This window comes from Rhynchophorus ferrugineus, unplaced genomic scaffold, assembly GCF_030347505.1.
Source record: "Rhynchophorus ferrugineus isolate W39M unplaced genomic scaffold, kcgeb_rfMv2 rfM3, whole genome shotgun sequence".
NCBI classification, from domain to species: domain Eukaryota; kingdom Metazoa; phylum Arthropoda; class Insecta; order Coleoptera; family Curculionidae; genus Rhynchophorus; species Rhynchophorus ferrugineus.
In genome coordinates, this window is record NW_027472582.1 from 36,573,754 (window position 1) to 36,595,164 (window position 21,411).

Genomic DNA, 21,411 nt, shown 5'->3' on the forward strand with positions numbered 1-21,411 from the left:
ATAAGAAGGTAAATATGCTCGTGAAAATAAAACATATTACTTGGGTATAAAATTGTTAATTACATAGACTAAGCTTTCAGGGTCCACCACTAGATAAAAAACCCGCCTGGAGCTCTAGCTTACAAGTGGTGTAAACAGACTATACTATAAAGTATTGTGGCTGTAAGTCCTTCGTTAATATATACTTTGATGTACTATAATGTAAAAACAAATTATATTTGATAACAATATTTTTGTGTCATTATTTTATTTACATTAGAACTTTTTGTATCAAAGACAAAATAAAAGTCAAAAGTTGATTCGACAACATTGCGACGCTGTGTAGTCATCAATTTTGATAACGTGAATTCACTATTATTTTCGATGAACTATAGTTGTAACGAGAATTAAACAAAATACTTGGTATAATAAATGAACCATTTTAATTCTAAACATTTTTGGGTATTCAGGAATTATTTTCAAAATGATTGCCATCTTGTTTTTCATCTTTATGACAAAGCTGATTTTCATGGTCAATTTACTGACATTTAGAGTTACATATTTAACCATTTTTAATGTCAACCATTTTAGTGAAATTAGTTTCCATAAATAATCACAATCTGCATGTTTTTGTATAAAACAGTAATCAAGAAATAAACAAAACAACCTATTCTATATTCAACAAATACTTGCTATATGAAAAACTTTGCTTTTAGATATATATAGGTAGCAGACTTTACTAGCTTCCCTCTAAATAACTTAAATGGTTTCTTTGTCATAAAATGTACATTTTGTTAAAAATCCTATAGTAGAACGAATAAGACCTTTAGGTTCGGCAATTTATCTTTATTTTATATAAATAAGATCATGAGCTTCAGTAATGTATTTTCATTATTTTTAATAGTACAATGCTTACATCTAACTACCCAACTATGAATGCAGATATTCTTGGCAGTTGCACTTCGAATTCAAATGCAAATACTATCTTTTTACAGCAATGTAACAATTATCATCATCATCATCATCATCATAAATACATAGTAGTCCCTTGGGTAGAGTATCTATAATAGTTTAGGTCTGGGACAATGGACAATGCTACTCTCATATTTTTCAGGTAGCCTTCTATAATCTCGGTTCGAGTGTTCTTCGTTGCTCGCTGCCTCCTTTATCCAAAAGCACCATTTCCGAGAGATTTGGGAGGAATTCACATTCATTCCATAAACATTCGTAATACTCTGAATTTGTTCTTCAATTGCAAATTATTCTGTTATTTTAAACAAATGGCCTCTGTTCTAACAGGATCTCAGAGGGAAGTGTCTAGAATCTAGCTTACGTATTGCATTTGAAAAAGCCTAAAATTTACAGATTTAGTCTAGAATGTAACTTTTCCTGTCTACATTCACCATCTTACGGATGCCAAAGCTCAAGTCTCGAATCATACAGTAATATAAGATTTATTTCTCACTACCACTTAATAAAAGAGATTAAACATTTTAGGCACATGCATAAATATGTTCAAAGCATATCGGTCAGAGTCAAATAAAATTTGAAATAAAACATCCATTTATTATTAATCATATATTAGTATATGTACACAAATTATTCTATCCAAAGTAATTAGAAGATGTTTCTTTGCTTTGTTTAAATTCTCTCAACCTAATATTGAGATATTTAAATGGCACTTAAATATAAACATCAGCTGAATATTTATTATTATAAAAATACATTTATAACATTATTTATTTACCTAAGTAATAAATTTCACTTAAACAAATCGATTATAAAAAAAATACCATTTTATTTTACAAAAATATAGGACGAAACAGTTTGATTTGGGATTTTTTCGAGATGTAATCAAATTTTTTATAGTCGATTTTTCGGTAAATATTTAATACACCATTGAGCAAATTTTGATCAGTGTGTACAATTTTATCTTCTATTTGATATTTATACAGGTTGGTTTATTTTCTATACGTTACTATTTATACATGTGAATTGTATATATTAATTTAATTATTTAATATATTTATATTATATAATTGTGTAATTAATAATAAAGCTTAACCACTAGAATAATTAAATTATTGTAACGTAATATCATAATGGTTTCAATGCCTATAGTAGTCTAATTTTGGATTAAAACTAAACAATTTATTTTGGAAAACCTCAGCTCCTAATAGTGAAAACAATGATGGGATCTATCCAGCTAACCTGTAATAAAAAATGTATTTTAATAAAATGGAAAATAGTAAAAGTAGCTTTATCTAAGAATCAAATTTTATACAATGTTAGTATTTAGTCAGTATACTTGTAAATTTGAAGAAAGAAAATATAAAGATAGAAGATCATAGAGATATTAATATTTGTACAAAATTACGTCATTTTGAAATATTATAGTGGATGTATGTAAAAGTTCACAATTCTTGACAATATATAACTCTGATTATTATATTATTACATTAATATATTATTATGTATTATATATTATATTATATATTTATATATTATTATAAGATAATATTACTATTCCCAACAACATAGTTTGTGATGAATTTGGAAAATCATATTTAAAAAAGTGTACTTCCTTTACTTAAAATTTTATTAAATTATATATTATTTAAAGGAAACTAATAAAATATGTCATCAAATTATATTATATAGGAAATATACTCTATTTGTAACCTCTTTTAAAAACTTCATTTACACTTCAAATATGTTGATATTGATATAAAAGATAGAGGACATTGCGGCTGAATATGAAGAAAACTATTAAGTGGTTGATGAAAATCCATGCTAAATACAAGATTATCAAAAGTTATTTATCAACACCACTTTAGAGACCTACAAGAGCCATTGAAATTACTCAAAAAGGAAAAATTATACGCCACATTAAATTGAAAAACGCTTTAAAGTTATATTGCAACCAAAATATATATAGCAATATTTAGGATTGAATGAATTGAATATAATAAGACCTCAGAGTAACCTCAGTTACAAAGTGCAACGAGTAGTAATTAATGAAATTGATATTCCAGCAAAATATTAGCTTGATGAATACGTTCTAACCTGGTTGTCTACAAAATTTATCACTCTTGCATGTAACTTATTAGGTGTTTGCATTTAATTTGATCCAAGATATCTACTAATGAAAATATAAATATCGCAGTGAACAATTTTTAACCACTGCTAACCAACTGGTTATTTAAATGGTTTCTACATAAATTATATTAAACTTGCTGTGTACATGGTGCGACAAGGTGATGTATTTCAGGTGACTAGAACCGAATAAAACTATTACTGCATATCAAGGGGAAAAATTTTACAATGTATTGTTGCAAAAAAAAACAGTTCAATGGGGAAATTTTGCCCCATCCACCGTACCCATTAGATGTACAGCTTTTTATTATTATTTGTTCAGGTTTAACAACATGGTTTGGCTAGCACACATTTTTGAAATACCGCAGAACTTATCGATGACCGGATCATTGCCAAACCAACATAGTTCTCACATAGATCAGAAAATCTCAACATAGATCAGAAAAATGGTAAAAAATTGTTGAATATTATCTTGATTAACATGTGACCTAATAAATGCCTTTTAAAGTGAAAGCATGACCAGATTACATGCACACATAAAGACAATCAGTGATAATGGTCCCCTCTTGCCAGTAAAATTCATTCAGAGTGGTAAGCATATTTACTGTTTAATATTAAGTTGCTACGGTTTTTATTGAAAATATTTTTAGCGCGATCCAACTGAACTGAATATTAGCATAGATACTGCTAGTGAATTATCTCAATAAAATAAAAATATAATTTTGGATTCATCTAAAATAAACCGTCTTCATACGAAGCGAGTGACAGAGAGACAAGAGATCAAATATGAAATGTATAAAAACAGTGAATAGTTGTCTCAATATAAACATAATATAATACAGTTCCTTCAAAGGAAACTGTTAGTCTGAAAAGTATCCATATAAAGCTTAGAGATATCCAGCTTTTTGAAGGATGTAGAATATCCTTTCATACACTGTTGGATAATATAGGATTTAAATGGTGCAAAGAAGCAATCTATGCAATCCATGAAGAGGTCTAATGGAACTTCGGCTTTTAAAATAATTATATTTTTAAAAGCATATCATAAAATCCAGGAAGACTTGATTTAGGGACCAAAATACCCATATTATAAATGTTGGAATAACAATTGGTTAGATTGTATTAGTCAAAACAGTTATTATTAAATTTTTGTTCTTCGTGCTAGAAACATGAATTGTTAATAATACTCTCGGTTTGGATTCAGACACATTTAAGAAGAAATTGATTGTTGAAAATGTTAAATAGATTGGAAATAGATTGGAACAGTTTAGTGAGTTATTTAAATGAAACTTTCTAAATATAGGATTATGAATCAATGCTGACAATTTCCAAGACAGTGCGATGAGGCCCTATGGTATGGAAAAATGTTCAATGGAAATAAAACACAACCCTAACCTACAAATAATTACCGATAATATATGCATCAGATATACTATAATGTTAAAATATATTATATTTGATAATAGTATTATTGTTTAATTATTTTATTTAAATTAGAATTTTGTGGTATGTTAAAGCCAAAATGACCTAAAACTCAGAGTTGATTCGACAAAATTGCGACGTTTTGAAGTATGGATGATGTTAGATGACGTGAGTTCACTGTTTTACTGAACGGAGTATATGTTACCAAAAATATATGTAGCATAAATTCCGCATATTATTTTCAAAATCACGGCTACCGTAACAAAGCTAGAAGTTTAATAATCAGTGAAATGAAACTAGTCGGAGTGAAAATAATGACTTAAAGTACTCGATTGAAACTGTCAATTGTAAAAAGGAGTCAGTTACTATATAGTTCCCAAAGTTAGTTAAAATAATTGCTCACTATTATTTATCTACGTTGACTCCTTCCATTAATCTGAGCGCCTGTCATTATGACTGGACCAGGAGCCATGCCACGTGGATCGTACATGCCTCGCGGTACTTCAGATCTTTCAATTTCATCGCCTGAAAGGTCAAGATCCTGGACCATTTGCATGATTTCTCGTTCTTTCTTGATATCCTCTCTATCAATATCCTGCTAATAAGTTATTTTTCATTAGTTCTTGGACTTCAAAGGTATCTTTATATATGTACTTACATCAGGGACGCCATTTGGTAAAGGACTAGCGAATTTTAAGTTTGCGAGACTGCCGTAACTTCGACTTCGATGCTCTTGTCTAATGGAGTAAGAAAATGCTCGTTCATTTAAATGCCCTTTTTTCCTATTAACCAGAGAAATATAAAGAAGATGTACTTTTTGCTAATTATACAGTATTTTTACGGAACTTACCTATATATGCCTGTATTAAACGGACTCTCGTCGTCTCTCAGCAAATTAGGATCGTCCAAACCATTCATACTTTGAGCTAGTTTCTTATTTAACTTTCCTTGCTTCTCAGTAGACTTTTCTCTACTTCTTCTCTGTTTTCCTAAAATTTCGTTAAAATAACTCATATATTTTTGAAACATATTTATTTGAATTATTTTAAATCTATAAGGTACAAACTTTTGTACATTTATTAATTTTGTAGATTTAGTTGCATTAATTTTTTTGAATTTAGTTGAATTTTAATAATTATATTATCTTCCAAATTAGTTAACGAAAAATAATTGAGTCGCTTCCATCAAAGGGATTTGTTTAATTCATTAACAGTCATTAATGATATTTGGACTTTAGGGGGGGTGGATAAAACACAGAAAAAAACTGTTTCAATTAATTATTAATCCAAGAACTGATTAATGACCTCGAAATATATTTTATCTACAAAGATAGATGTTGTGTGAATGATGCAAGTACAACAGTACAGTAATAATCAATTAATTTAAAAATAATAAAAAAGTAACTTCTCAGAATATATCGGTATTTTTTACGTTTTTGAATGTTCTTCAATTATTCCTTTGTAAATCAGCTTTAATTATTAGTGTATCAAATATTATAGAAGCGATATTTGCTCGGTAAAAGTCACAAGTTCCAATTTAAATTAGCTGTAAGCAAACCTAGTTAGGTTAGGTTAAGGAGACAAATTTTCCCATCATTTTGGTGGTGTTTCAGTTATGAAAATAATCAGCATTTTCTAGATGAGATCCATCAAATAAGCATAACACATCAAAATCAAATACCTAATTGGTAATTGGTCTGTTTCCAATCAAAAGTAATTTACTAATATTGTAAGTTAATTTTGATGGATTTATAAAAATGAGTGACTGATTTATTTTTATTTGTACAACTTTAATAAAAGTGTTCTGGACACTTAACTAATACGGTTGGAAAATTATAGTAAATGTAATCAGCTTATATAAAAACATTAATAAACCGTTAAGGTGTTGACTTCAAAATACTAAATGATGTGTTCTCAAATTTAAATTTTCAATCAAAAGTGACGAATGACTGTACATTTGTGTACCCCAAAGGAAGTAACATTTCAAAAATACGAAGAAACTATTGACTAATGATAGATGTGATACAAATAATCCCCAAATTGTATAAATTGTGTATCATCATCTTCAATTCATGGCCTGTATTCGGCGAGAGTGTCCATTGCTTAATTAATACGCTGATGTTGGTACTGCAAGATAATAGAATATCAAGTTCAAGAATCAGTCGTCGCCAAATCTCGCCACTGTTAACCGCAACCCTTCTGGCATCGACCTAAAATGTTTGTCTCCTGTTTTATCAAATCGCTATCTATGTCTTCTAAGGAGAGGGTGGATTTCATCTGAGAAGCCTGTGACGGATTCGTTTACTTGTCATTTGACACGCTTCTCCAAACCACTGAAATGTGCCTCTCTAGACTTCAGGAACGTATATGTGAATTTGCCTAAAGTATCACTTTCAATTTTTAAGACTGCAAATCTACACATATCAGACTGTAAATGTGTCCAAGCTACGACAGTGGACCGATTACGAATTTAGTCATAGTTGTAATATTTCCTCTCTTCTACATACACCATCTTAAAGAAGCAGACGCTCCTATCAAGGAGCGATAATCGTTCAAGCGATTAGACTTGCTACTTTAGCCATAGCTGTAATTTTCCTATCCATGTAACTCGTATTTCAATAAATATGGGGAACTAAATAGTGATGTATACTTAGTACTAAGCGTATCTAATAGAAAAAAAATATTTGGATTTGTGTTTACTTCGTTTGTATAACTTAAAGTTGAATTGGAATTCATAATACTCAATTAATATAAATATTAAGCGTGCTAAAAAACGATTTATACCTTGACTTTCCATTGTTGCATACTGTTGCATTAAATAAGCTTCATGAGGAAAATTAACAGGTTGATAACTAGCCACAGGACTAAGTGCTCGGTTGCTGGGCATATAAATCGGTTCTTCCATTGGTGGTTGTTTCTGTTTCTTTTTCGTTTTCGACAATGTTGATGGAGCCGGAATAATAACAGGACCTATGGGTACCATAGGGGGTGGTATCGGTCGTGCTGGTATAAGCATTTTTCCTCGTGGTCGATGGGAAAACGTGTTACCTAAAATTAATAGTAACAAATTACTAACATACACATCTATCTTATAACTGTTGATAATCACCATGATGCTTGAAAAACTTTGGGTTTGGCAATGTTCCTTGGTATGGGCCTGGTGCTGGTCCCACAATATAAACTGGTTGTGGTGGTCCTGGTGGCATACTCATTTCTCTTACATCTCTTGGCATACTGTGTCTTGGTTTCATCAATGTTCCTGAGACGCTACTAGCCTAAAATAACAACAGTTATGTACCTATATATTGTATGTATTGAAAAATACTTATATAGTGTTGAAATTAACTGAATTTTATATGCATATTTTCATTTTAACGTTGTTTATATTCAATGTTATTATGTAATATATTTGCCAGTCATTACAATAATCAATCAAAGCTGGGGATACAATAGACTGGAGAGAGGAATGGAGGAGATACCGAAGACGTAAATACAATTTGTTAATATTTGCGGTTTTGTAGAATGAATATTAATTACGAACTACATTATCTATCGAAAAGTATCTCTGGAAAAATACCATACAGGTGGGTTCGAGGAAAACAAGTATCATGGATCGCTGGTAGAGAAGGTATATGAAACATCAAAACAACAAATTACATGTAGACACGAGTTAATCAAACCTTCTTAATTCTTTTAAAGTAACTTATGAATCAATATAACTACAGCCAGTTTATAATGATGATAATGAATTTAATCATCCAAAAATTATTACAATTATATACTGACTGAATTATGAACTGATAACTTTTTTTAAATTTTTATCACAATTTTTATTAAAATTTTTCTTCAAGAATAACAAATAACTAGCTTGCTACATATTAAATTAGTTAATTTAATTAACTTAGTTAAAACTTAAAAAGCAAGGATGTAAGATTGCAAAAATAATATGCATAAAAATAAATTAGTATTCCCCTCATATTTTTGTTTTCATTGGAAGGTTCATTTTAATGCATTTCCGGATATTATACTTCCTCGAGTTCATTATCACTTGTGATTATATAATATTAATATTTTGCACTACTTATAATATAGCTTTGAACATATTATTAAAACTTAATATCAATTCTTCAAATTTTTTCAATATTGTGTGAAATTTCTTAAATCAATATCATATCACTGTGAACATGTTTGTTTGTGTTACGATTTAAATAATGTTTTTTTTAAGATCTCTATTATTCTGCTTATTTCGATCTGTACTTTAAAATAAAAATTAATGCAACATTATCTTATGCTTTTTGCTAAAGGTCCTATAATATAACGTTAATTTTAAATCCCACTTTTTATTCATCGAATACTTTGAATTTACCGAAACATTGGTTACAGCTTAACTTTTAGAAGACAATCCCAGCTGTTACCTGACTGTTAATAAAATTCAGATTATATTGCTTTGAGTTCGTATATATGTTAATATAGGATTTCTATTAATTCTGATCAATATTTTTATTATGTTCAGTATTTGCGTGAGCTTTGAGCTTTCGGCTTTCAGTGGAAGAATTGTAACAAGGAAAAGAAATTGGGTGCCTTATAAACTAAACATAGAGTTATTGAAATGAGTTATTTATGTGAAAATAGCTGATTTATATTTTAAAAAACTATATATTAAAAGTATAGATTTTAAATATTTTTATTATACTAATACATACTTAGGTATTACACTATACATTTAAGTCCAAAATTCAGATATTGTATTTTGCAGGAGGTAATTCTAATATATTTTAATCCATAGCAGGAATTCGTTTTGGCTTTATTCAGAAAAAATGCGAGATATGTTTCTAATTTAAAAACTAGCAAACACATTAAATTCAGTTAGGTCTACTTACTTTTCCATTCATAACAGGATGATACAAATCTTCCCGTGAACCCGCCAGTGATTTCGATAAGCCTTTGGTTTTTTTCTTTTTATCCTTTACCGGTGGTGGAGGTACGGACACCGGTTGAGATATCTGACGTGGTCTCGAAGGACGACTCAAAGTCGATGGTGCATAAACATCATAGATGGCGTCCAAATTATCTTGACTACCTGCCCAAACCTGATAAGGATTATATTTAAATGCAATTTTGTTGTCGATAGAATTTTTTCAGTTCACTTACTTTGTGATTTTCATCGCCGTTGTATATACTAACGTCATCTTTGCCATTACCGATGGTGTTTATGGTCATGGTAGAGCCGGACTGCGATCTAGACATCTTCCACTCCTCGATCTAAAACATTGAAATCCCATTTAGCACATGCATTTTAATGAATTTTTGGAATTATTACGATTTAATTTTATGATTATAACATTTTCATAGTTATTAAATAAATTTTCTGACTTTATGATATTGATGACTTTATTTTAGTACGTGCTTGCATGTATTCTTTTTTGTGATGTGATTAACAGCAGTTTGTACACTAATTATAATTGTCAGTGTAACACCAGCAAATATGGTATAAAGTAAATATAATGTTGATGCCAGCAGATTACCTTGTGATATACTCAAATAGATTAATTTAAAATAACATTCGATTCCGTATATTATTCATAATATTTATAATACAAGTGTAGAATTTGAGAACCTGTTTCATTTGTCTAGGTAATTTGTTTGCCAACTTGCATTTGGGACCCTCTAATAGTCGAATAGGCCCTAGAAGTGACATTTTTCGGCGATTTACCTGGTTTAAGGATCTTAAGAAGTTCCGTAATCGTCTAGGACATTGGCACAAATTGATATCGCAATGCAGCATTGAATACATATGCAAGTTTTATTATTCTCTTCTTTTAAAGCTCTTTAAGTGTTTGGGCACTTATTGGGTTATATTATGGAGTCTTTTTGATATTCAAATTGTTCTACATTTCGGTGACAATTTCCTTTGGAGTGGTTGGGTTTATAACTCTATCTTTGTTTCTATTTGGATTAGGTAAGGTATCACAGCCGTCAGGAGGATAAGGTTAGAAGGTATTGGTTAAGTACTCAGTAAATAATTCCATCTTCTAGATATCTTTTTTTGCTAATTCTTCAATTTCTCTAAGAATGTGCGAGTTTAGTCGATAGAATATTTTAACTGCCGAAGGGCAGTTATGGAGATAAAGTCTCATCCATTGGACTCATCAACTCTTCATCAGTTTCTTAACATTGTTCTCAGAAGAAATTCTCGCCGTTTAGATATTCAAAGAATATTTTATTTTTCGTAATATGAGTTTTTTGATTCAGTTGTCGTCCCAGATTATTTAGTACAGTTCTATCAGCTGTTGCTATACTTTAATACTGCAAAAATATTCTGGACAAATGTTCACTTTTAAAAGGCATTTGTTGGGACAAATTGACAATATATATTACTTAAAATTTTTCTATCGTTTTCAACGACTTTTTTTCAGCGTTCCAGAAAGATGGTAAATAATATGTTGAAAAAATTTTCGTATATCCTCAGTATGCCGCTTTGCAGAACTTCCCATTCAATCTGTCATTAAGTATATTTCAAAAGTATGACAACTTGCGACCGAACGTTATCATGTAAGATAATAATTTGAAATATAAATTCTTTTGAAACTTCAAATTATAAGTATATAATTCATCAACTGATAACATATTTAAAATTTATTTGAGAGTTGGAGCTTGGTCTTCGTTCAATAAGTTCAGTAAGTTTTTGGTACTCCGAGCATTCTTTGTTAATGATATCAATATAATCATAATCGTTTAAAGCGACGATTAATGAATATAAGATCATCTAATATATCAGCCTTATCATAAGTTACCATTAAATGTAAAAAATTTATATTTGAGTATTACATCGGTACATACTGCATCTGTATTCACTCAAAATGTATACACAAACTAACACCAAATAGAAAATTTTTATTTATGTCGAGAAATATTAAAATCATGGAATATAATATTAATATGCATATCAAAATATAGTGAATTCAAAATAGCAGTGACACGAATATCAATATATGACTGTCCCAACTCGTAAATTCGTTTTATGGTTAGACAATATTATGCTTGTCATTTTATTCTATTTAAAAAGAGATAGAATGCTATTAGAGAAGTACGAACATGTAACGGAATGAGCCTGCAAAATTTGTCCGTTTGCCAAATGTCTAAAAATTCTTCAAAATATTATAATTACGGGTTATAAACCGACAAACGTTATTTTGACGCTTTGTTTTAATAAATTTGAAATCGCCTTGGTTTTTATTGAAAATATTTTTTGCGCCTTGCAGCTGCACTGTATATTAGTACGGACACGGTCACTAAAATATCTCAAAAAATAAATAACTATATAACTTTAAATTCTCTAAAAAGGAACCGTGTTAATGCGAAACAGCTGACGAATCAAGCTCAATCTTAGTGTTTTAGAGATCAAATGTATCAAATGTAAAAAACAGTAAGTAGTTTTTACAATCGAAACATAATTTAATACAATTATTTCAGAGAAAATTGTTAGTCTGGGTAGTACCCACAAAGAGCCAAAAGATATACAGCTATTTGAGAGAGGTAGCACATTGTTGGATAATATAGGATTTAAGTGGTATAAAGATAATCCACGAAGGGGTTGAATGGAACTTCCAGAGATTGCTTTTAATTGCAATTTTTAAAAACATATAACAAAATAGAGGAAGAATTGGATCAAATTATTTATTTTAAAGAGACATGAATATCTCAGAATGGTACATTGGGTTGCTCATGGAAAGATGGTAATAAGTATAGTGTAAAGACAACAAAGTTTCATGGAAAAAGGTAGATGTTGGAATAACTATCGATTAGGTTTTGTTAGTCATAACATAATGCATCAATTCATTATGCAAAATCTGGATTTATGGAAAGAGGCATTGTCGAAAATAACACCTTCGATTTGTATGAGCTCAATCAGACACATTGAAGAAGAAATTGACAAATGGTAGAATTTTGAGCAAGTTTTTAATAGATTGGAAATAAACAGCTTGTTTAATAACTTGACTAGTATTTGTGAAAGTGACTGTGATTGAATGAAACTTTATGAATGTTCGTTTTTGATTGAATACTGACGATGACCAAGACAGGGCGATGAAAGAGGAAACCACTAAAGGTCAGTATACAATTAATATACTTTAATTATAGAGAATTGTATTATAGTGTGAAAGCTTTTTGAGCATGTAAGTTATACTATTGTATTGTAACTATTTTTGCAGATATGGCAAATGCATTAAGGATAATGCAGTAATTAAATGTAGTTTTATCAAGAAAGATGTATACAGATAGTAACAGGACAAACTAAAGAGAAATATAGTAATATCATAATGACTTTACAAGGATACATTGCATCGAAAGAAACAAGAACTAAGCGTAAAACATAAACATGCTCTCTAATGAAAGTAAATATTACAACATTACTCTGATATACAATTGTTAATTAATTGCATAAGGCTTTCGGGAGATACCGCTACATTTAAAAACGCTTCTGGAACCCTATCTATACTACCCTATATATAACTAAACAACTCTAACATATACATTATTGTGACTGTAAAATTAATTTATGGATTATAATGTTAAAATAAATTATATTTAATAGAACATTTGTTGAATTATTTTATTTATATTAAAATTTTGTTATATGTCAGAGCCTAAATGTAGTAAAACTCAGAATAGCTGCAGCAACATTGCGACGTTTCCCGTGTCACTTCTATTTTGAATGGACAATATGTATAAAAATCGTTAAAAAAATGCTGAACAAAATATTAAACAAGATTGGAATTAATATAAGTGAATATAATTTATTCAAGATTTTATTAATGTTAATATTAAGTTATATTAAGTTGTTTTAAAATCAATAGTATACTGAAGTTATATTGAATTTAAACATTAATAAATATAATTTTAAAGGAGCAGTTATATGTTGTATGTATAATAATCTAAAGAAGACTAAAATATGCTATGCAGGAAGTTGCAGCGAGTTTAAACTGGTATGAACAGTGAACCGTAAAATAGTAGGAAGGATAGTACCTGAATACATATTTACCAGCATGTTATAAATTAAAATTATTTCTTTCCCAGAAAAAGTTATCTTGCACACATAATAATATAAAAACCGAGCTGTGTGATATTTTATAGCCGTATTAAGCATAATGGTTCTTGTTCCTGTTCTCATATGTGTAATGAAATTTTAAAAAAATGGTTCTTGCGGTAAAGTTTACTCACCTTATCTTTACTCGTTAGCCTCTCCGAGGCTAGAGTGCCATAAATACTTCCTGCCGTATCAACTTGTTTGGCATAACTTGAGTCAGCGTATGCATGGAAGCAACATCTAACCTGAAACATTTAGAGAGCTGTTAAAAACATTAGAGAATGTATTTTGTGTTTACGTTTCCAATACGTCTTGAACTAATCGTAAGTGTAAAATATTATATTAGAATATTGGTGTTTTAATACATTTTAAGGTCGGATGTTAGCTTTAGTGGTTAAGATGACCTAACGTGTCCTCGTATTGCTGCGAATGAAATTAATGTATGTGTGTGATTATTTCTTAGGCAAAAGTGTAAAATATGATAAAAAACGATACCAGTCATATCGCAACCAGACTTGGTAAGGTCGGACGTAATGGCAAGGACTGTGATTTGGAGCCTACGTTAAACAGTAGCTCCAGTTTAGATAAACACTTTTGATACTAGCTGGTAAAATTGAGGCTTTAAAATATTAAACAAGAACAAGAGGTATATGAATAATAAAATAAATATAAATATATAAATTCTCCAGATTTCTTCAACAGCATGAATTCATACATATTATTCAATTTCTTTATAACTCTTTACCATTTTTGAGGTAATTCATGTTGTTCCAATGTCATTCTAAAAAAATTTTTATGTTAATTTTTAGAGTGGTATATTAAGATAACTATATCATTATTATGCGTTAGTTCTAAACTGGATTGAGTTATAGTAAAATTAACTTGAGTTCCAGATTGAGATAAAATTAAACAGTGCTTATGGAAATGAAAAACACAGGAGAAACTGGTACCTACTGTTAGTGTTTTTAATTATGTTATTAAAAGGAAATCAACAGATATAATATCTACAATAAATGATGGTAATCGACTCAAAACAGTGTCTGTAGAGTTACTTTTTGTGTTAAAAGGTTAGCCATAAGTACAGTCGGTGCTAAATAAAGAAAATAGAGTGGTTCAAGATGCGGTCATGAAAATCGACAAATTATTCGACCATAACTTCGGCATCTTGTGAAAAATAATTTCGCGCAGTGACGCGTAATACTTCTTATTGTCAGTTTAAGTCACTAAAATAAACTAATAATGAAAAATATATGAAAATATTATGATTTTTATATCTTCCCATTGATTATTGTAGTATTTTTAGTTTAATATTTTTTTGAACAAACACATTTTTTTGATAAAATTAGTTTTTTTTAAGAATATACCCTTCAAGGGTGATACACTAATTATAGTAACCCTCCAACTTTTTTATACAATGCCTGTAGTACGATTTGTCCTTGCTTCAAAATAGGCCTCAGTTTCGGAGATCACCTCTTCATTCGACGAAAATTTCTTCCCAGCGAGCTTTCTTTTTAGATTTGAGAATAGGAAATACTCGTTAGGGGCCAGATCTGGAGAATACGGTGGATGAGGAAGCAACTTGATGTCCAATTCTTGAATTTTTGCTATCGTTTTCACTGACTTGCGACACGGTACACTGTGTTGGTGAAGCAGCACTTTCTTTTTTTTCAAATGAGGTCGTTTTTCGGAAATTTTTGCACAGACTTTTCTCATACCCAAATATTTGTGAATGCTATAATATACACGTTCAGTTGATATCTTTAGAGTGTCTGATATTTCATTCAATTTCAATTTAGGGTCATTCGAAATTATTTTGTGCATTTTTTAAATGTTTTCGTTGGTAACAACCTCTTTTGGGTATCCTCTGCGTTCACCGTCTTCGGTGCTCATTTTACTACGTCTAAACTTAGCATACCAATGCTTGCTGTTGTCCTGGGGCAGTGTCCGGAAACTCGGCATCAAGCCAAGTTTTTGGTTCAACTGTATTTTGTCCCTTCAAAAGCAAATATATTATCAACACGCCAAATTCCTTTTTATCGATTTTTTTCACATTATCAAAAGTTGCTTCATTCAAAATGCTATAATTCACAAACTAATGATCGGACAGCTGTCAGATTTTTACACGGAAATTTTGAGCGTTTGGGCTAACTAAAATATGGACATTTAGTTCTAGTAGCGACATCTATGTATCATTCTGGGGACTTTTCAATTGACCTCTTATAATATTATTCGGTAAGGATTATATCGACCGACATTACTATTGACGACGACTATTTTATTATATGCATATATCTTATAGAATTGTTATAGAAATACAACGTAGATCAAATGATCTCTCGATATCATTGGGAAATATTTGAAGTAGTGTAAGAGCCGATTCAATCTAAAATTCCCTGAATTGCTTATGGGCTCGTTTCTACTCATCGTTGGTAACTGAATATTTGTTTTACTATTATATGTTGCTTAAGTATCAATTAACAGTTTTATAGCAAACATAACACAAAATAAAGTTCATTTTTCTATGGCTGAATTTTAAACGAGAAAATAAAAATAGGCCAAGTGATTATTATGACTCATATAACGTTCAGAATTAACTTGTTTCTATAAAAATAAACTTTATATGGAAAAAAATAATTGAAATTAAAAATATAATAAAACATTTAAGCTGTTATAGTAACAGTTTATGAAAAGTATCTTACCAATGCGTTTGCAGCGACTTCCCTTTTACAGATGAATGCATGACACTCTAAAACTTTAATGCCCGTTGTTCTCCTCAAAATAGCAGCAAACAGAGGCGGATGAACAGGATTAGGTGCCCTTGCGAAAGGTGAATCCAGCGGAAGAAATTTCGGTGATGGTGAATGAAGTGTATTTTTTTCTGGGACTAGAACATATCTGAAAAAGAGACAAATATAGATGGGTGGCATCGTAAAACAAATTTCTCTTTATGTGGAAGCTATCGTTACAATTAAAAGAAATTATTAAAAATGGAATATTTTTGTTACTTGAATAAAATAAAAAAGCGTTTTAATATTTATTATTACAAATAAAACCTCAAAATTATAAACCATTTGTTTTCTTTGAGTATTGTGCATATTATAAAGTCCTAAAAAATTGAACATTATGCAGAAAAACTGTTAAAGGAACTAATTGATTGTATTGAAATTAAGCGTAGTAAATTACTAAATATTCGGTTCATTTGTTTGATACAAAATGATTATTATTTCTGCAAGTGCAGTAAAAGTCACAAAATTTTAAATTAATTGTAAATATGTTTTCGTTTTATCTGCAATTTAATTATAAATATAAATATATATATATATATATATATATATATATATATATATATATATATATATATATATATATACATAATTGTGAAGTTGAAATACACATTTTAAATAATTGCCTTATTCGAGAATCTGATTACTATATAACATCACCCTTTACCATCAGAATAAAGTTGGAAATCGTGGTGTGTAATTGTGATCTTCCACAACAGAATCAGAGCTTACAAAAAATTATGAAAAACTTATCCATAACCCAACAGTTTAACTTTCTGATTATGTTTTTCTGATGATGCTTTGTCATTACCTTTTCATTAATGAATACGAAAGATAAAATCGCGAGATCCTTAACTACTAAAATATTTATGGTTTAAAGTTTACATTTTTTATTACACCTAATCATTAAGGAAAATTAAACAGTTGATTTTAAAGTTGAAAGTGTGAAAATGAATGGTTTGAACTAGATGTAATCATTAGTCAAAATTTCTTCTAGTAAATAATATGATTATGTACTGTTAGCTATTTGAGTTTATAAAAATAAATATATTGCATCAATATTTTAAATAAATGTCATCAGTACTAATTTAACATAGTCTGGAATTAGTCATATATTAAAAGTTGCCTACTGCATTTTTATTGTTTTCTTTTTAATACCTATAAAAGACATCTGCAAGAATTCAACCTACGCTACACAAAACAAGGCGAGCAACTTGCCAACCACCAACGTTTTAGAAAGTATTAAAAAATGTATATTACACCAACAACAAACCTAAATTATCACCTTAAACTAGAGAAACCTTATAGTTTTAGCGAATAATCCGCCAATAATACTGAATTACCTCAACAAAGGTATATATTTCATCTTAGTTATCTGCTATGATTATCCCAGTAGATTAAAAAATTACTAAGAAAAATTTCTGACCATAACGAACGTACAGCCTTTTCTCTTCAGTCTGTAATCAATAATATGCACCTTCATGTTTAAAAACTTATCTAATTGTGTTGTTTTTGTTTGTTGGCTTACATCATAATTCTTGGATTGCTTTGTTTTTATTCATCGAACTGTTTTGATCTCGGTCGGTTTTTTACATTATCCCACCAAAGGTCTAATTTTATTATTATTAATACACTAGTGCGCCGTGGATATCTATAGTCATTTGGCAATTAAATCACTGCAGGCAAATTAATTGCCATGACCTTCCCCATGCAGCCAGACTAGCGGATTCACCGTTGCTACTTCTGCAATATTTTCCTTGCTCAATTACCGACTTCCGGTTCGAAATCGTTATTCTCACGAAATACCCCAGACAGAAAAATGATTATACAAGCTGATCTTGAGGATATGATTCGTTTTTAAATTCCAATGTTATTAGTGAATATCGACCGAAAAATTAAAGGCTGCATTATATTATAAACAACTTGAATACAATTTTAAATGCGCATTCTATGTTATATAGTTGCATGATAATAAATGAATTGTATTATTTATGAAGTAGTTAATAGTATATCATATATAAAATAGTACATCTCTTACATGTTGGTAGCACTGTTTCAAGTGGTTTAATATATATTTTTTTAGGATAGTGTTCGACTAGGGTTAAAACCAGTGATCGGTGAAATGTGCGATATCTCAGTTTTCAAAAGAGAGAAAATCATTGGTGCTTCGTTAAAGGGAGCCTCTGGATGAGAATAGCTGAATTGATTAACGTTTCACGAGCGATTTTATTCATGGTAATGGCAGCATACATAAATCATGGTAAAACATTATCGGCCAGGAGGAATTGTGGACTAAACTCAAAGTTACTCAAACTAGCACCAAATAATTTTAAAAATGATGTGAATGTAAAGCGCTAAAAGTGACACCAGAAATAAAGGCTTCAACAAAAATAGTACAGCGGAATCTCCACAAAGCTAACATTCGTGGAAGGGCTGTGATTGCCAAACCTTTTATAACAGAAGCCAACGCTAAGCTGCGAAAGGAACAGTGCAACGATCATAAAACCTGGATACTTGGTGATTGGAAGAATGTGATCTGGCGTGGTATATCATCGTTTACATTATTTCCTACAACGCCCGGATATAACTAAAGAGAACCTCAAAAGAAGCGTAAAATCCGGACTGCCTGTTTGCCGCACTCAATACTATTTGTTATATTTCACGCATTTCTTCATCCGTCTTACCCAGCCATATGAAAGTTCTTTTTATTAATTACATCTTACACAAGATATGCTTACTAAAATCTTAACTTACAAATTAATTTATTACTACTGTACTGTTGTACTTGAGTTAATACACAAGCAAGGTTAGTACGGGATTAATACATCAGTATGTATTTCCCAAATTAGGATAAGATTAATCTACTTAACAAAAGTTAAGAATACACTTGTACACTAAACAAGTTTGCGTAGTTTGGCTCTCTCCAATCTTCTGATAAATGATAAGTGACGTGACTGTAATGGTTACTCCTTATCAGGTTGTACAAGCTTGGCTGCAGATAAAGATAAATTCAAAGCCACGAAGGCTGCTCATTCAAGCTGCAAGAGTCAGTTATATTTATTCTTCATCAAGTTCCTAACCTAGAACTACTTTTAGATTCATAAAAATTATTTGGATAAAACCAAAAAATTATTTTTGGGTATGAATTTTTGCGTCTAGTCTAATCCTTAGGACTTCTCATCGTCGCCTAGTCTAGGATTTTTTATCCTGAAAGATGTATATGCTATTTGTCTCGGAATAATAGCCGTAAGTGAATTACATAGGTGAGGAATAAAAATTGCTTGTACAACAGTAACTTATTATATAGTGATAATTAAAATATTTTTCCGATTAACAAATATATATTTTTTATATTTTAAATTATATTATTTTCTTTTATTTTTAATGCGCTTACTTCAAAGGAGGTCTGCATCGAGATTCATCCGAAGATACTTATATTATACATTTTATCACAATCGATATGGTTCAGTAACACAATACGCAATGTTACACGACTAATTTGCGATGTATTACTGTACATATTCTCAAATATTAATACACATTTTAGACAAGTATCCAAAAAATTTCAAAGAAAAAATTGATTGAAAATTAAACAAGTTGAAAAAATATTAAGTTGCAATCTAGCTGTTACGAGAAAAAATAAATCTAATAGACATAAAAATAAGTAAATAAAATGATATTTTTATTAATTTACAAAAAATTAAACCGACTGGAAAAAATAAACAAAGAACTCAATAAAATGTAAAACATAATTAGATTTGCTTTGTTCCTGTTTAATTTTGTATTCATGACATGAAATTATATTATTATTTTTGTATCGTTTGAGGGCTTGGCACCGAAATCAAACTGATTTTCATTTAGTTATTACAACGATTATTAACATACGTACATATCTTATTTTATTTTTATATATATTTATATATTATTAGTTAGATTATTTAATTAATACGAAAATAATGAAAGCTTCAGGCACTAGCGTCCGCTACCTAGTCTAGGTGATTTGACAAAAGTTTTAACCAAACTAGAAAAATGAAACTTGCTGCTCCGTTGGGAATCGAACCCATCACCTCCGCGTGTAACCTTGACGTTCTAACTATTACCCCATAGAAACAGTTGCCTGCCATTCTCCCACGACTTCTCATATTATATGGTTAAAAAGCACACTGAATGGCTTTTGTTAGATAAAAATTATATGAAAACATTGTCCGTGCCTTTAAAATTTAAGGCATTCCTTGTATTTACCTCCCCCTTTCCCCTGCCAGCACTCTGATCATAACTTGTTTAAAATGGATTAAATGGTTTAATCATATCGGAAGGGCACTTTAGATTAAAAAAAAATTTGAAATTCGGTACATAATTGACACAGAAATCGGCGAACATACATTAAAAAGAAATATACGGCCGAACATAGAACCTCCTCCTTTTTTGAAGTCTGTTAAAAATTAAAATGTGTTTATTATGAAAATCGGTTTAGAAAACATACTTCCAATGAAATGAAGGTCATAAAACTTCGCAAAATATCATAAACTATCATAGAGATACAAATGCCGATATATCAATTAACATATCAATAGGTCATTAGGTCTATTTTGATATTATTTCTACCTCAACCATGAATTCACATCGCTCCTACCACATAAATTTTTTATTTTGGTCGGCGTAACCTATTAAATGTCAATAACTAATTAAATATTGTCTTTTCAAATATATCTATAATATATATTATTACAGGTACTATAGGTGCTATATTTTACAAAAAAAGCTAGTATAAAAATTGGCGTTTGAAATAATGTAATTTTAATTGCGCACTAAAACCTTCAAATCTGGTAGTGACGTAGTTGTTTTAGGTTTGTATATGATACAGGTCTTAAATATACTTTATTTGAGTGATTTTATGTTAAAATTAAATATTCTGATGGACAACAATGGCAGTTTTGTTCCGTAGTAGATATATGTAGCGAAATGTGGATAAATCTTGCAAGACGCGAACTAGCCGATATAGTTTGAACATCGGTAAATTATTCACAGAAATAAGATCATTCTAATG

At 29.8% G+C, this 21,411-nt stretch overlaps 1 protein-coding gene across 4 annotated transcripts in view; it reads right to left on the reverse strand.

Annotated features, from left to right (window-relative positions):
* Positions 1–1,542: 1,542 nt before the first annotated feature.
* The window catches only part of LOC143193577 (uncharacterized), a 98,657-nt gene continuing 78,788 nt past the window's right edge, over positions 1,543–21,411 (reverse strand). The window contains exons 4-13 of one of the 4 annotated variants that reach the window (XM_076399877.1): positions 16,281–16,476; positions 13,716–13,826; positions 9,648–9,758; positions 9,377–9,586; positions 7,606–7,771; positions 7,281–7,544; positions 5,348–5,486; positions 5,156–5,234; positions 4,901–5,092; positions 1,543–2,190 (exon numbers count right to left, since the gene is read on the reverse strand). In XM_076399877.1, coding sequence (XP_076255992.1) covers positions 4,907–5,092; positions 5,156–5,234; positions 5,348–5,486; positions 7,281–7,544; positions 7,606–7,771; positions 9,377–9,586; positions 9,648–9,758; positions 13,716–13,826; positions 16,281–16,476 — 1,462 coding nt within the window. In that variant the 3' untranslated portion in view covers positions 1,543–2,190; positions 4,901–4,906. Of the gene's footprint in view, positions 2,191–4,900; positions 5,096–5,155; positions 5,280–5,347; positions 5,487–7,280; positions 7,545–7,605; positions 7,772–9,376; positions 9,587–9,647; positions 9,759–13,715; positions 13,827–16,280; positions 16,477–21,411 lie in introns of all 4 variants that reach the window. The other 3 variants (XM_076399876.1, XM_076399875.1, XM_076399874.1) reach the window with 3 other exon arrangements.